The sequence below is a fragment of the Medicago sativa genome, chromosome 2 (genome assembly GCF_051527215.1).
Source record: "Medicago sativa cultivar Bolivia chromosome 2, Bolivia_mono, whole genome shotgun sequence".
In the NCBI taxonomy this organism is placed as follows: domain Eukaryota; kingdom Viridiplantae; phylum Streptophyta; class Magnoliopsida; order Fabales; family Fabaceae; genus Medicago; species Medicago sativa.
Window position 1 is genome coordinate 70,151,259 of NC_140750.1, and position 18,002 is coordinate 70,169,260.

General features: G+C 32.2%; 1 protein-coding gene and 1 non-coding gene across 3 annotated transcripts; both read right to left on the reverse strand.

Moving 5' to 3' along the window:
- Positions 1–2,455: 2,455 nt before the first annotated feature.
- On the reverse strand, positions 2,456–2,578 carry LOC146950212 (small nucleolar RNA Z278). The gene has a single exon (XR_015029558.1). It is a non-coding gene; the product is annotated as a small nucleolar RNA Z278 (small nucleolar RNA).
- Positions 2,579–4,353: 1,775 nt separating this feature from the next.
- LOC146950213 (myb-related protein 2-like) lies at positions 4,354–6,393 on the reverse strand. 2 transcript variants are annotated; one of them, XM_085746148.1, is made up of 6 exons: positions 6,071–6,393; positions 5,879–5,955; positions 5,711–5,771; positions 5,518–5,617; positions 5,341–5,410; positions 4,354–5,138 (listed from the first exon to the last, which is right to left on the reverse strand). In XM_085746148.1, exons 1-6 carry the CDS (start codon positions 6,276–6,278, stop codon positions 4,485–4,487), a joined length of 1,170 nt encoding a protein of 389 aa, XP_085602274.1. In that variant the 5' UTR covers positions 6,279–6,393; the 3' UTR covers positions 4,354–4,484. The 2 variants fall into 2 exon arrangements, with proteins under 2 accessions (XP_085602274.1, XP_085602273.1); XM_085746147.1 differs by having other exon boundaries at positions 5,518–5,620.
- Positions 6,394–18,002: the final 11,609 nt, after the last annotated feature.

Here is an 18,002-nt window from a genome sequence, read left to right on the forward strand (position 1 = left end):
AAACAACCCAATTCATCGAAGTTAGTCCACTATAAACGATTTCCTCTCAAAAGGAGTAATACTTGATTCTATATGCATCTTTTTTTTGGTAGTATATACATCTATATCTTAATTAAAGTTATCCAATCAAAATATTAAAACTAAAACGACTATGGGAAAAAATCATATTTAGCGGGACATAAAATCAGACAATTTACATTGAATTGCACATAGCCATATGATCCCAATCTTTTTAGCTGTCTACAAATTGATAAAAAAAAAAACTCCTTACGTATATAAAAGATGCCGTGGGATAAAATAACGATGATATGCAGTATAAAATACATAAAGCAAACATATATTTAAGCCTCTAAATGATCACTTTAGCTTCTGATTATGCACATTGCAAAAGTCCTGACTCAAGATTATATACAAGTTAGCCTCTGCACTTGAGTTGTGTAACTGAATGAGAACTTGCGTTATCAGTTTAGTCATTAAAAACTCTTGTTCACCGATGAAATTGCCAATTGTTTTATGCTGACATACTCTGTTTTATCCTAAAAAAATACCCAATTTAAGGATTTGATACTTAGGTATTCAAAATTTTAGGATTAAATTCGGAATTTAAGTATTTGAGATTCAACTTGAGATATTGAATTTGAGTGACCAAAGTGAATATTTTTTCTTTACACAACACATACACTTGTATGCACAAAACATTTGCCAATTGATCGAAAGTGCTCTAAATTGATAACGAAAGTGCACATTTAAGAACTACTTATATCTAATCTTGAGTCAGAGAGTTTGCTTAATAAAATAATTATCCACAACGTTAAATTAGAACAAAACAGTAATAATAAAATTCACAACTACACTACAATGAAAATCATTTAAACGATTCAAACCTATATGAATCACACTACAATGGAAATCATTGAAACGTCTCAAACCAATATGAACTTTTATATCATATGGAGGTGTGCGTAACCCCAATCTCCACAAATTTTGGACAGGGCTTTAAACACCACTCAATCTATATGAGGAGTTAGCTGGAGACAAAGCACTCATGATGACAAGCATGCTCCTCAAAACAGCTTATGCTCCCATTAAAATTATTTACTACAATCAATTCAAGCATATATTATTACTTCAAAAGAATTGTTATAACTATGAAAATAGTTACAAAAAAACTGGGTAACCAGGACCTTCAAGCTTCTACTTAATTGAACAAACATTGAAACATAGTCACATAATTCGTCACCCCATTAGAGAACCGCGAATTGGTTCACGCGAACCGGTTCGCGGTACTTTTGCGAACCGGGTTCGTCTAAATTCGTGTAGCATTCGTAGAAGACAACGAACCGGTGAAATAGAAGATGAACCGTGAAAAAATGTTGCGATTTGCCCTTTTCCAGTTACGAATTTCAAAATTGTGACATAAAGAAGGTATAAACGAAGCAATTTGTTGTATGAATAATTTAGGGGAGAAGAAGAAAGGAGATAATGAAAACAGGGGAGAAGAAGAAGATGGAGACATTGAAGGTTAGAGAGAGAGAGACAGACCCGTTGAATTTTTTTTAGAGCTTTTTCTTTCTATTATTCTTTCTTGGTAATCGGAAAAATAAGTTTGGTTTGTATAAAAATTCGACCATTAATAATTACACTTTTTGATAAACCATGCATAGGTAACTGAAACAAACAGTAATTAAATTACTTTGGAAATAGCTGTTAACAATAATAGTAGGAGTACATTCCTTCAAGTAGGAATACATTTTATTCTAAAAGAAAAATACATTTTTTTATTAAAAGATAAATTTGTCAGAGAAAAAAAAACTAGGGTAATTATGCAAGGCTCGGATTTTGAATGAATGTGATGATATTAATATTTTTTCTTTCACAAAAAAAAGTGATGATATCAATATTTCTACTCATATATTTTAACTAAATAATTTATTCTATTCACAACGTACCGAATAATATATTAGAACGTACCGCGAACCCAAATAACGTACCGACTCTGTATACCCCCTTCGAACCCAATTCTTTAAAACTTGCGTACCGCGTACCCGAACCCGTACCACGTACCGAAGCGAACTACGAACTTGGTGACTATGCATTGAAATATCTCCCTCTTCTTTAAAAGCTCAATTAGAACTTTTAAGAGAAAAGTAGAAATAATTCAATGTCCGTGCAACTAAGTTTAGGTACGGTAGCCATATGATATGAGCCACAAACTTACAGATGAGCAAACTTCCATCTTTAAAATATAAAATGCCCAACAATTTGTCATTCAAAATTTTGAACTTTACACCACAATGCTCGAGAGTTAAAGAGCTGGTCTTATAAGAGAAATTGTATGATATAACCGGACATAATACATTGACGCCCAAACACAAAGCAAAGATACACAATTAAATCTATTTGTATGTGTTTCAGCTGCATTTTTTTTCGTGTTACCGTACAATATTAATATAGATCCTCAGTTTAATCTCTTCATGTCATTGGAAATGTAGCAACACCAAGTAGGTTCACCCTGCGAACAGGATCTTGGGTTAACTACAACCTCAGACAAGTTGGATTGTTAAAAAACATCATTGGTACAAACTCAGCTCAAAAAATAGCATAAACAAATGCAAAAAATAAAACAGTGAATGTGATATTTGTTCAGCCCGCGTGGCCATCACTGCCCCAACGCAATCAATACGAAAGAGGCTCTGACCGCGGGCAGTCTTCATCGCATAGTTCCGACGGCAAAACAGCCTCCATCTCACAATCGACTGGGTACGGGGTAGAGTCCACCGGGAACGGAGGCTCCGCCGTCAGCGTAACCGGCTAGAGTGAGATGGAGGATGAAAAGTGTGCCGCGGCTTCTCTGCTCAGATAAGATCAAGTAGTGTTTAGGTATGAATTAGGTTTTGTGTTCTTTTTATATGCCAATTCTTGTACCCTCTTCATATATTAAATTGGGCTGGACCTAATGTATGGGCTGATTTCATTGGATTTACTCAAACTAATTTAATTTTAAAGTTTTTTTCACACCCCTGATTTCTAAAATATCATACATGTGTCAAAAATTATATTTTACACTTGGTAAAAATCAATGAATAGCTGATAATACCAAATTGTAACACTCATACGAGAAACTACGTAGGATATCTAACACTTGCGATAAACTTGATATACTAACATATATATGACACACCAATTTACTATCCAAATTTTTCCATAGAAGTCAATTTTAGTAGTGGTTTCATTGCTTAAAATAATCGGTCTTCTAATGTACAATTAATCATGTCAAAGTTTGTTCACTTTTGTCTCTTCATATATATTTTTTGGCTATGTCCAGTTCACGACTTAAATTTCTTATATATGATATGATAGGATTGATTCCTCACGGATAATTCCATGATCACGGAACAATTCTTTCGACCATATACTATATTTTCAGTGCATGCCTCCAATGTATTTGTCCACCTTTTGGAATTCATTTGGCTTCGCATATTTCCTTCCAATCATTTACTAATTCAATAAAAAAAAAAAAAAAATCAATGTCACTGAATTAAAAATATTTAGTGGCACCCAGTTTACGTCAAGATTACGATTTTTTCTTTTGGATGGACGTCAGGATTACGATTGACTCACGTAAACATAAATCAGTTTCAAATTACCAATTTGGTGTTACAGAGACATAGTTACATGATTGTTGGTTATGACTCTCTATTTGCATATTTCATATATGTTTTAAATTGGATTGTTCTAATTCTCTTCCGAAAAAAGAAAAAAAAAAGTTAGTTTTTTATTAAAAAAAATTAGTTAGTTAGTCTAGGTAGTTGTTGTACTTACCATATAATCATAATATTCTCATTGTTCAATATACTTTTCTATAAAAAAAATTGTAATATATTTTTCATTTCTAAAATCGTTAAAATGGTGATTGAAATATATGATCATCTATCACACTATTCCTACATATTTTTAAAATCTCAAATATCTATCAAGACATAGATTTAGCCTTCCAATTCCAAAACTTAACTCGGTGACACGCCTTAAGTGTTGTTACTAATGAGTAATGACCCCGTTTGGTTTGGCGGTGGAAAAGCCAAACCGACGTTTCAAATGGCAACTTTCGTGGAAATGGAGAAGCTTGCTTTCCTAACTTTCACGACAACGTAATTTCCTGCCGCAGTTTTGAAAAATATAACACCATTCCAAACACACTATAAGACTACTTCATCATGTATGTTATGTCATTTTTTTTATTTTAAAATTTAAATATTTGAATTAAAGACATGAAACTAGACTCATGAACAAACAATGCATGTTACGTACTAATACCAAGCATGCATGATATCGATAGCATGAACTTAATTTGAATTAGGTAGAATAAAATTGTATCAATATTACTGGAGCTATCTCCTTCATAATAATGGTTGATTACAAATTCATCATTGCTCATAATTTGTTGCATCAACTTATTCCATTTTGCTAAAATTGACTCTCTCATATCAGTTCCAACTGAACCTATTCAAATCAAGTTGTTTACAAGTTGTTGCACCTTCATTGTTATCTCCACGACTGTTTAGATCCAATCTTGCAGTGTTCCTTTGTTGAAACTCACCAATATCTGAATGATTCTCAACTCCAATGTTCATAGACAAATTTCCATGATTTCTTTCTAATTCATTATTATTTCCTAACGGAGTGAGAAAATTACTGTTCTTTTTCACTTCCTCAACACACCATTTTAGTACTTCATTGTTTTTAAGGTTTTGAACAGAACCTGCTAATTCAGTTGCTTGTTGTTCTTTCCTTTCCATGAACACATGGTTGTTATTGTTGTTGAAGTGTCTTAATCCAAACCCTCCATTTTGAATGATTTCTTGTTCCTTTTGTGATCGGTCAGACGATGTTAAGCAACTACTGTCCATCGAGCCGTCGTTTGGTTGAGGACAAAATCCTTGTAACTCCTTCATCTCTGAAAATGTTGAATTCAGACACTGTGAGGATACTTTTGACACAAGCTCTGATAGTTGAACTTTTGCTGCTTCAAGCCCTACTATTCCTAAATTCTGTCTACCAAGTGTTTCTTGAGCTTTCTCAAGCACTGATTGAAGGTATTTTCCTTGAGCTTCTATCCTTAGCTGCAAGTGTCTTTGTACCTGCCACAGGTTTTGAATATTGGTTTCTTACAATTCAAGAAACAAAATTAACGCGTTTGGATTCTCTGCAACGGCTGCAGAACGGTTAGATCTTTCATTCAAAACCAATGATACTAAGATCTAACATATCTACATGTCGCTGTAGAGAATCTGACATGATAAAAAATTAACATGCACATATAGTTAAGTTGCCAAAACTCACCTCAAGTTGTTCATTGAGTCTTCTCTGAACCTCAATCTGCATTTGCAGCGCCTCGCTTATGTGTAAATCTCTACCAAAAGGGATATCAAAGTCAGCATAAAATCTTAAAGTGGTAGAGTTTTCCTATAAAACAAGATTACATGAAGAGTGTAATTAAAAGGGTTTTGTTTTTCTTACTTGTTGTTGTTATTAGTCTGTGGTCCAAGCGTTAATTTATTCATGTGAGTTCCATTGGTTTCAGAAAGTCTCTCATCACTTACTGAAGCTGCATGTGTGTCTGCTAAAGTAAATATAAATATGTTGTTATAAAATAGCTCTTTGATTAATTAAACTTTAGATTAGAAGAAATGTAAGAAATTTGTTCTCTTACTTATTTTGTGTGTTACATTACTGCTGCTTTGTCCATGCAGATTCTTACTTAATCTGTACTTCTGGTGACAGAAAAGATAAGATGATCAGTAATTGCACCATACAAAGTAAGGTAAAAACATATCATTAAAGTACTATGAATTGTGAAAAAGATCAGTAATATTTTTACCTGAAGATGACTCTTTAAATGATATAAGGTAAGCCCTGGAATTCCCATGAGTTTCATTACTGTTTTTGGAGTTGCCTCTGCAATAGAAAGATGGTAATTAAATTTTCATTAGTAAATTAAAATTCCATGTTACTCGAGATTCGATGATCCAAACCAAAAGAGAATGAACGTGTAATATGTATATATACTTACTGTCCGCTCCGCCTAACTGATTAACTGCTTCTATAAACCTTGCATGAAGATCAGGTGTCCATTTTAATCTAGGTTTTGCATCAGTTGAGAGCACAAGTCCTGAATCACTAGAACCATTTCCTGTTTGAAGGAACATGTGCCTCTCAGATGGTATTGACATTCTTGAAGAAGAGTGAATATTTTTTCCTTGATGATGATGATGATACATTCTTTATGGAAGGTGAAACTAGATAAAGTCTTGTTTTGAAGTATTTTTGTGGTTGATAGTATCAAATATAAGAGAATTTTTGAATGCTTGTTGAGCTTGTCTTGGTTCTTCTTTTCAGCTGAAAGCATGCTGAGACTGGTATTTATATACAAGAAATTGAGGTATGGAATCTTGAATAGAACCAATTGAAAATTAAACTTAATCCTTCTAGGTAGTGACCTGATGAATAGATACTATTCCTTCCTACTTTTGTTCACTTGTGGGGCCATTTTTCAACTTACACTTTCCATTCTTAGATAGTGCTGTCCATTTGAGCTCCAACAATTTCTCTCTCTCAAGTGCGAGTTCATCCATTCATTGGGTACGTACGCTTCCCTAATTGGAAGTTCTTTCATCAACATACACTTGCACTACCGTTGACTCACATACATTTAATAAAACGTCTGACCACCACACTTTTGGGACGACTTCCGATACAAGGATTTGACCATCTTTAGTCAAACCATTGATTCTAATACCAAATTGGGTCATGGGGGAGCCTTAAACCATATGAGATGATCACATTAGGCTAAGAGCAACCACACAATTGGTTTGGACACCACATCTTCACCAAAAGTGTGAGTCTTCTTACTTACACCTGATACTCCGAACAACATAGACAATAGATCCACCATGAGCACGTATCCGCTCAACCGCTATCATTATAAATTTTTCTAGTATATTCATTTTATAAGGCTTGAACAATCCTTGCTTACTTTGGAGCTAACTTTAGGGGTTGAGTTAGGCCTAATTGTCAAATTCTAATAGAAATCATTTATTTTTAAAAAATTTCTTACACAAGCTTTATCCACACATTATGGGTTTCAGGTGCAGGAATTGTACATGAACTAAAATATTTTTAATATAAAGAAATTAAAGTTGTATGCAAATATATCAATTTCCAAACTGCATTAGGTTCCAGAATTGATCCTTGAAATTTTAACCCAATATGCATTCTTATTCTTTTGCCAGATAAAAGTGGGAATCATATGCTCAAATTTGTAAGAGTATATTTTTTTTCTTTTTCATATTTTATGACTTGGTTCTCAAGAATCTGATATCCCTCTCTACTTGGAACAGCCAAAGCCCATCCTTTATTTTTGTTCTAGAGAAGAAGATTCTAAGAACTTATAAGCCTATAAAATTTTTGTTCCATACCTTATTGATCTTGTTGTCATTTTTACAAGTTCTGCATGTACATTGTTCTTTAATTAATATCATGATAAATGAATGTTATGATCAATAGTAAAGTCTTCAGACAAAGACATTGTGAAGGAACATCTTAATTGGTTGTATATGAAGAACTTAGATAAATTGGATTCCATTGACTAAACCACCATAACATGCAAGATTGGATGTTAATAAAAGAAAGAAAAAAATTTGTGCAAAGATGCTTCCTATATTGGAGTGTTTGGAGGTAAAAGAATAGAATATGAATACATTCTGTTTTGTCTCCTTCAATAAGTTTGGTACTTATTCAGCTTGCACCATTTAAAATATAAGTAAGATGGACCCTAAACTTTTCATTCTTTCTTTGGCACAAAAATACAGTCCCTATCCTTTGGAATCCTAAGCAGCCAGGACTTAATGAAAAGAGGAAAGATAGAATTGTACTTGCTTTTATACTTTCATTTGGTTAAATACAGTACTAGTGCATTTGACTTGTACTGCATGGTTAATGTAATTGATTCTCAATGTAAGAATCATGAGTCCATTTGTCATCCAATATTATGTTATGTAACTATACTTATGATTTAATTTTATCTTGTATATATTTGTTCTTATCCTTGAACAACTTCCACTAAATGGCATATACCATGCTAAACCACACTATGAAAACAATTTTTAAAATATTGTGTTAGAATCTGATTCAGTTTTATTTAAAACCATGCATTCCATAGGCAATGCATGTGTCAACTCCATGCAAATATGCATTATTATTCAATTTGGAAAATGTTATGTTACACTGTACTAGTATTGTTGTGTGATTAAAATTCTTCCAATAATATTCTAATGATCAAAAGCTAACTCATATCATACAATAAGAAGAATTTTAATAAATTAGTCACACACATAAAAGTAGAGGGCTATTAATAAAACCATATCTGATTTTCTGAAACCTGTTGATAGATAAGATAAACATATTGTATAATGCAAATAGCTAGAAAACATTAAAAAAAAAAATTAGAGTAAAGATTCCTTGAACAGTATCTTGATATCACTTCTTCTTGTTATTCTTGTTCTTGATTCTGATATTTGAGAATATTTAATGCTGCCAAGAGAATCATAAGAGACTTTAGGCAAAGTTAAAGGTGAGTTCCTAAGTGGTTTTCTTGCATGTGGATTGGAATAATATGGGCAAGAGGATTGATTTGGTACCTTTTTCCCTCTTGATATCGAATTTTCTCCTTAATTGGACTCGCTACAACCACTTGTCAAGGGCATTCATAAAATTTAAAAATTCATCATACCAAAAAAAAAAAAAAAAAAATAACACAATTATAACTCTTAGAATGTATTCCATCACAAAATTCAGGTGGTCTTTAATATTTTGCTCTTATGTCAACATAAGAATTAATTATTCATATTCATAACAAGATAGTTTATTGCAAGAGAATAAAGAAAACTAATTAACCTTTGTGGTAAAGTCCTAGTTTCAGCATTGTCTGTTTAGTTTTAAATATCCTTGTTGACCATGCAATTAGATGTTTCTTTTTGGTGATGTTAATGATAACAATTGAGTGTTTTTTTATCTAATCAAAATTAACCATACATGGAAAAATTTGTTGCCACAACTTTCATTTCATGTGATTTTTTATTCTGTTTGTGTTTGTATGCAGTATAAAAAAGTAGTGAAGTTTTCAAAATCAAAACCATATATGGAATAAATTTGTTTATGCAGCTTTGATACATATTTTTGTTGATTCTTCTAACGAACAATTTTTCCTATATTGGTAGTCATCTTTACTTTATGCTGCCAAACTGTCCTTGCCACTTTCAATTCTTTAGCATCTTTAAAAGAGTATGTGTTTGTACAGAATAGAGGGTTACTTATCTCTTTCTATATATGAGAGTATCCAATTGGCTTTACCTTCCGATATAGTGGATGTCCCACCTTGTGACAGGGCCCATGGGAAATAAATTTGTATTCTTATTATAGTTGATGTTGTGTATTCTTGCAAAATCACATCAATGAAACAAAGATGTGTAGAGCAAAGGGAGTGGTAATCAATGAGTAAAGTAGTCTCAAGCAACAACAACAAAACATTTCTAAAACAATGTGTAAAGCAACACCACAAACATAATCAAAACAACACACCAAGATTGGTAACCCAATTCAGTCCAATATGACCTTACTCTGGGGGAGAGAACAGATCTTCAATCCATTAAGCTGAAAGTGATACAAATGAGTTACAAAAAATTAACTTAAACGCTCACAAAGAAAAGACCTAATTTCTACCCATTTTGCAAGTCGCTCACACTCATAATGAATCCTACGAGAAAACACTAAAGGAAGTTTTTGATCCTTCCAATGATGAAATCTCACTACCCAAGGTGTTTACAATGTTTCCCAACCCAAGATAAATCAACAAAGACACTCAACCCTAAAGTTACCTCCTTTGTTATCACAAGTTTCTCTCTCTTCAAGCTCTTCCTCAAAAACTGAATTAATATGCTTAAATAGTACCCTGTGACAGTCAAAATCGTGTCACGATTTGTAACGTACAACCCAAGGTACGACAACCTTATCCTGAAATCGTGTCACGCTTGCCACAAATCGTGTCACGATTTGCCTTCAGTAGAAATGATGCTCTCTGCCTCGAAAATCGTGTCACGCCTCCATAATCGTGTCACGATTATGAACATTCTCAGATTCACAATTTGAAGACAATTACAAAGTTATTATTACTCGCGGAAAGACGGACACTGACGTGTATTAGTGTCGTTCCTATATTTTTTTGTTACATGACAAAGAGAAAAAGAAAAAGAAAACAAAAAGAAGGAAAACTAAGTCCTTGAAAAGAACGCACCTAAGACATCATTTCCATGAAAACAAATCATAAACACGGTGGGGGTTCATTAAACGTGATAAGAATATATGAACTATTAGTTTACAACTTAGCGAGAATGTTAGCGCACGGATTTTCATTCTGGAGGATATGGTGAATACCTATAGTCCAATCCTTAACAAGATAGCTTTGAACGAGTTTCAAGAGATTTGCATAGTGATGAAATCGTAGAGTCTTCTTTGTCACCAACTGCACCACATGAAGAGAGTCAGAGTAACACAATTTTTCTATAGCCCACCTCCAAACGAGCTTGAATCTCAACATGAAGGATATTAGAGATCCCCACCGTTCCAAAGAAATCAATTTGAAAATTGTCATCATACTTATGAATTAGACCACCATAACCCGCAAATCTTGGATTTGTCAAAGGGCTTCGATCAACATTGAAGACGTGTCACATCTATCTACTTTTTCTATTATTCTTGGTTCTATGTATTTATTATTATATTAAATGATATATGTTTTAATATAACTAGCGTCCACACGGACACTCTCGTGTCCGTCTGTCCGCTTTTTCTAATGCGTTATATAATTTTAGTTTCAATAGTACATTTTTAAATTTAAATTTGAATTTAGAAAAGAATTGTGTTATATATTAACAACAAATTTGTACCGAAAAATGTCCAACTAAAATTAGTAATAGTTTTTGCTATCTCTTTAATTATAGTATGAATTTAAAATTAAAAAAAGTTATTAAGAGTAAATTTGTGCATAAAAGGGTCCGAGTAAGATTAGTTGTTAGGTAAGTTTTTTTTTTTTTTTCAAGGAATCTATAAGTGAGACGCACATTAAAGATAGAGAAGTGGGATATTGTATTTATCGATTTGAACCAGTGTTTCAACACATCAAATATCTCCACCATCTTTTACTATTGAACAACATTTATGCGAGAATTCAAAGTTCTCTTTATATAGTTGTATAATGGTATAGATTATTATTTACATGTTACATTTACTTAAGATAGATTCACTTTTAAGTACAAGAAGAAACTTTGAAATGAGAAGAACAAGACACAATGAGAATCAACTAGTAGACTAAGTGGTCAATCATGAACTAAAACCATTTGGTTGTGAATTTTTGATATTTGGTTGAGTACACATGATGGCATTGGTTGAAAAGAAAAGCAAGAAATGACCACGGAATGCTATTCCTCACGGGGAAAAGGTGAAAAACAATTAAAATAAAGGGAAAGTTTCAAAGATTCTTTGGAATGAGAATATGAGAATTTTAACTTAGATTAAAGCCCTATATATCATATTCTCAAGTAAAGAATTTAGTTATTCTTCTTCTTTTAAAGCCACAAAAAATGGATTCTCACTTCCCCACCTATCTTTTTTACTAATAGCAATCAGATGCTTTTTAAGTATTCATTATGATTATCACAAGTCCTTAGTAGTATTAATATCAATTCTTAGAGAATTGCTATGTTTAGATGTTGTTTATGATGATCTAATTATAAGATTTGAGTTTCCTTTTAACTTTTATTCCATCTGAGAAAGTGACTTGGTTGGTTGATATTTGGATTGTTCTAGCTCATTGGTGTTTAGTTGTTGTTCCTACTTTGGATAATTCCATTACCTTTTCTACTTTATTTTTATGATGGAGTTGTCTAAGTCTTCAAATTTAATTATCAGCTTTCTAAACAAATTATATTTAGTTTGATCATGTAATTCTATTTTTATCTTCTGAAAATTGCTATCTATCATTATTATAATATATGACTATGTTAGACTTGATTTGACATCTAATCTAATCTAATTTAATAGACAGCATGTAATTCTATTTTTAATTTTAACAAATATGCAGATATATCTTAATTTTATTAGTAGAATATGATTCTTGTATGAAAGGATTAGTTATGGTGACAACCAGCAGCATTCTTAGACTAATTCTCACGGGTAACTAGCAAGGATATATAGTAGAGATATATTTTACAAAACATTTAACGAATATATATAGAAGAAAAGGGAATATGCGATGGTTATGGAGGGGGGATATATAATATATGTGGAGGAAGGCAATGTAGTATGCTCAAGATATTGCTAAGTGAAATGGTAGGAATGTAGGATATAGGAAGATTTCGTTAAAAAAATAATGTTAATTAGGCATCCAACATACCTCGCATTTGCGGGTATCCGGCTGAACCCGTACCAACTTTGAAAGAGAGAATTTGTTTTGACTCCGTGCGAAAACATATTTGAATTTTTGTCATATTTTAAAAATATGGTGTTGAACCCGAGCCAGCACCATATTAGTAAAATAATATTTATTTTTTATATACATATATTTATCCATTTCCATTTTATTTAATACTTTTTATATATTATCAATTTTGATCTCTTCTCAATAGAAAATTAAGGTCCGTTTGTTATATATTTAAAAAAAATTATTTCTTTGTATTTTTTAAAATGTTTTTTTTTAAATTTACTAAAAAATAGTAGAAGTTATTTCAAACTCATTTGTTATAAGTTAAAAAAGATTTGTACAAAAAAAAAGTTAAAAAATATAATTTGACATTCACTAACTTAAATATTCATTGTTAGCGATTTTACATAGTAAAAATCACATTTTTTTTTTAAAAAAACATCTTTCAAATATAATTTTTATGAAAAATTATTTGTAAGAGCTTCATATTTTAGAGATTTTTTGAAATTTTATCATCCAAAAAAATATACTCCCTCCGTTTCAAAATGAGTGTCGCTTTAGCCAAAAAAATTTGTTTCAAAATGAATGTCACTTTCAGTTTCCAATCCAATAATAACTTTTTCTTTTCAATTATACCCTCCAATTAATACTCTGCACACTACTTCCAAAGTATTACTTTTAAAACTAACCAATAGTTAACAAGGAGTATAACAAGATGATAAAATATTTAGAATGTTTTATATTTAGAGATTTTTTGAAATTTTATCATCCAAAAAAATATATAACAAGATGATAAAATATTTAGAATGTTTTATAACATGTTATTCAAACAAATTTTTCGTTTGATATTTTTCTTAAAAAATTCTTTGTTAAAATGATCATAGCAAAAAAACATTACACTATAAAAATCTATTTTAAAAATACTATAGCACACGGGCCATAATTTTAATTTTTAAAGCATAAACAATGATACATTTGAAGCTCGTTCCAATGCCACTTACATATTGCACGATCTAATTTTATTGTTTTGTCCATACAATTAGTAACATGAAGCCCTCCCATCGTGATTGGTCCAAGAGGATGAAACAAAAGTTATGTAGCAGTTAATGGGACAATAGTTAGCACATATATCATCATTGCAGAAGGAACTCTAGGTCACTTCTACCTCAGAGATAATCAAGAAACCTTGAAAGGAGGCGTAGAAAAAATGAAAGAGGATGAAGAAGTTCCACACCTTAAGGCTTAAGCTAGACAGATCAACCACGTATCAAGAGGATTTGCTAGAGGAGTATCTTCTAGCGGCGCTAGAAAGAGGCACCTATGGACTTGCCCAATGTTACACAAGTGGAACCCATGGACTTCAAAGTAAAAATATCTCCTTACCAAGGTTGGGACGTCTTACCAACCACTACATTTTCACAAAAATACTACAAGAGAATAGACAGACGACAAGATGATTTGACAGTCATCTCAGTGGGAATGGTGAACGGCAGCATAAAGATAGAGTAGTGATATTTTGACAACCATTTTGTTACAACTTTTGAGACAACTTTGTTGTTCTCTCTTTTCATTGGTCAAAAACAATAGAGAGAAAAAAAAAGGAAGAGAGAATAAAAACATAATGTGAGTATGAGAGAGAAAGTTGTACAAAAGTTGTACAAAAATGGTTGTACAAATATCATTTCTCTAAAGATAATATTAATTGATCGCTGCAACTCGACCGATATCATATTCGATAAAGCTTATTGATGGACAATTTCGACAAAAGTATCAAATCGTTCACAATTAATAAAGTGATAAGTAAGATTATCTCTATAGAGATTGTCGTTTCAACTCGGCAACTAGAGTTACTTATTTAAAATAGAAAATAAAACAATAAAATAAATAAAATGAGTAAATAAAGGGGGGAGTTTGCAAGTTTATTTGATTGCACAAAAAAGTGAGTTAGTAATCTAGTTTGATTGCAAAATGTTATGGACGGATAAGATTCTTCGAATTTCCTCTATTTCTTTATTGGATTAAAGACAAATCATCGTTCAGTAATGAGACAATGGCTATATTTTGATGACGAGTTTGTGGGCAATATGTCCCTCGAACTGTTGAGTTTCTCCTGCTGATCACTGGTGCAGGGTCGCTAATCCTACAAGGTCCAGTATGCCTACGCATGAAGTATTAAAGTGGGGGTCTTACTCTCTCAGTGGTAATTGAAATATAAAAGAATTGATATTCCTAAATTGTCATCTAAAAGCATCAACTTCGTCTATGAATCTTAGAAGTTCATGACATACTCTTACCTTAGTAGTTCTACAAACGGTAAGCTTTATCTCATCTACCTTACCAAGGGAGAAAGAATAAAATTCAATATGCAACATTCGAAAAAGAGTGTTTGCTCTATTTCTATGTTCAAGCATCAGCCCTAGGTATGTCATACTCCTTAGGTCCAATGAAAGCATTAAGACTTTTGCATAAGAAAATTAAATAGAAATTATAACATTACTGAATAAAAGACTTGAATTGAAAAGATCAACATACATATACTCATCTTAGAATCCTACTCAATTAGAGTTTAGTTACTCATGGTAACTAAAGACAAAATTAAAAAGAATAAAACATACCCTAGAGACTAAGGATGAGAAGAGACTTCTTCCTTGAAGTTTAGAGTGTTTGCCTTCCTCTGAACTGCTTCGTTCTGAATGAGAGAAGTTGTATTTATAGATCGATTTTTAAATGGGTTTAGGCTGAAAAACTAGGTTTTTTCTTCAAATCCGCAAGAGAAAAACAACATAGTTGTTTTTTCCCAAAGGCTCACGCGCCTCACGCGTAGGTGCAAAAGTAGGGCTTTTCAACACTGTTTTGCACACCCGGGGGCGCAGTGTTGTCCTTTGGTGTGCTTTTGCCTTTTTCTTGATCTTTTTGAGTGTTTTCTTCCTTGAAACTTGTCTTGGAACTTGGAATAAAAAATTTCTATTTTGTAATGTCTTCTGAGACCTCTTGAATCTTCATCCAATGTCTTTCCAAATCCTCATGAGATGCTTTGCTTAGCCGATTTGTATAATTTTGTTGTGAATTACATCAAAAACACATAAGAACTGTTTGGTTCTGGAAAAACAAGAATTACATAACTTTAAATGAAAATATTACAAAATGTCATGTAAACTATAGACAATTGTTCTAAAACTCCTCTAATTTGAATCAAAACATAACTAAAATGAATAGAAAAATGTAGTTAAAATAACATAAAACGATTTATCATCACTTATCCAACAAAGTCTTCAAATCATACAGCGACGCCTTGTGGGTTCTTTGGGACGACGCCTAAATCATGGGATTCATAGAATTCTTCATTGTGACATTTTACAACGGACGTATTGGTCTAAATTGGTCTAGACAAAGCTTTTGGTCATCGAAGGGATGTCGGAATACTACCTCATCTTCAAGACACCAATACTCAATGCATTTAGATCCATCTTATAATTAGCAATAAAAATTCCTTTAGAGAACGGAAGATTTCCATAATGCATGCATACGAGCAAATGGCTATGCAAGTTGCAACGTTACATAAACAATCTAAAGAATAATGGGAAGACCTAGATGGTGACCTAAAGTATATTTGTCCAAAGGAGTATTAGGAAAAATGTAAATTCATAGACTTAGATCCAAGGGAAAATTATGATCATATGCCCCAACTTATTGAAAAAATTGGAAGAGATAAAGATAGTAGGCCAGGGGAAGGTGACAAAGGTTGACACACAATCAACACTCGATCTAGGATCCACCTTAGTTCAAAAACTGAGAAGCAACTCAGACATGTTTATATGGAGTGTAGCCGACGTGCCAATTATCGATCCAAGGTAGTTTCTCATCATAGCTATTCCTCTTCAATGTTTGACCCATAATTCAGAAAAAGATATAGTTGGGAGGAGAAAGACGATTGTTGTTAGGCAAAAGACCATGAAACTAGCAAAGGTAAACTTTATCAACATGACGAGGGACTGGAAACTTTTAATTAAGACAATGACTATTTTAAAATATTAATAGAGGCATAGACTAATTTGAGAATCACTTACTAAGACAGTGATCAAATTGATGGTTTACTCGGCGAAGAAGGGGAATTATTTTTTTGCTGACCCAGTTTCCCAAATTAATTCCACAACTGACCCCCTATGAGAATAAATTAATTCCACAACTGACCCCCTATGAGAATTAATGACATAAATGACCCACTTTCAATTTTTTTTCTGACCCAGTTTTCCAAATTAATTCCACAACTGACCCCCTATGAGAATATAAATTAATTCCACAACTGACCCCCTATGAGAATTAATGACATAAATGACCCACTTTCAATTTTTTTGCTGACCCAGTTTCCCAAATTAATTCCACAACTGACCCCCTATGAGAATTAATGACATAAATGACCCACTTTCAATTTTTTAATTTTTTTTGTCCTGTTTTTGCTGACCCAGTTTCCCAAATTAATTCCACAACTGACCCCCTATGAGAATTAATGACATAAATGACCCACTTTCAATTTTTTAATTTTTTTTGTCCTGTAGTGGTCATTCCCGCCAGATGAAATGGCGGTAACGGCAGATTTTGACACGTGTCCATTCACAGCCGTTTTTTTGTTTGTCCTGTAGTGCATTCAGAAAATTGAGAAAAAATTTAAATTCTGCTCCCAGCATAAATGACCCACTTTCAATTTTTTAATTTTTTTTGTCCTGTAGTGGTCATTCCCGCCAGATGAAATGGCGGTAACGGCAGATTTTGACACGTGTCCGTTCACAGCCGTTTTTTTGTTTGTCCTGTAGTGCATTCAGAAAATTGAGAAAGAATTTAAATTCTGCTCCCAGCAGGAGTCGAACTGCGAATTCTGCTCCCAGCAGGAGTCGAACCGCGCGCGTATAAGTACACAACAGACAGCAGACAGCTTTTCCACTAAGCCAGTGGACAATTGTTGATATGTGTTGCGTCCAATAGTATATGTATCAACCTTAAAAACAGTTTCATAAAACATATATAGAACATTTGATTTTTTATTTTTTTTATTTAATGTATGTCTTATAAAAAATATATAGAACATTTGATAATTTTAATTGGATTCTAGATGAAGCCGTATTAGTCGGATAATTTTAATTGGAGATTTTTCACCAATAAATTATATATTTTTTTTGCTCTTGGATAATTTTTTTCCGACGATAATATATTTGGTGAATAATATATATATATATATATATATATATGTATATATATTATTTCGTCGGATAATATATATAATTTATTGGTGAAAAAATTTTCCTACGAAATAATTTTTCAAAATAGAATCTAGATTTTACTCATATTCGTCGGACAAATTTTTCAAAATAAAATCTAGAATCCAATTAAAATTATAACATCTGACGAATATAAACCAGATCTAAATTTTATTTTCAAAAATTATTCAATAAATATGAACAAATTCTAAATTTTA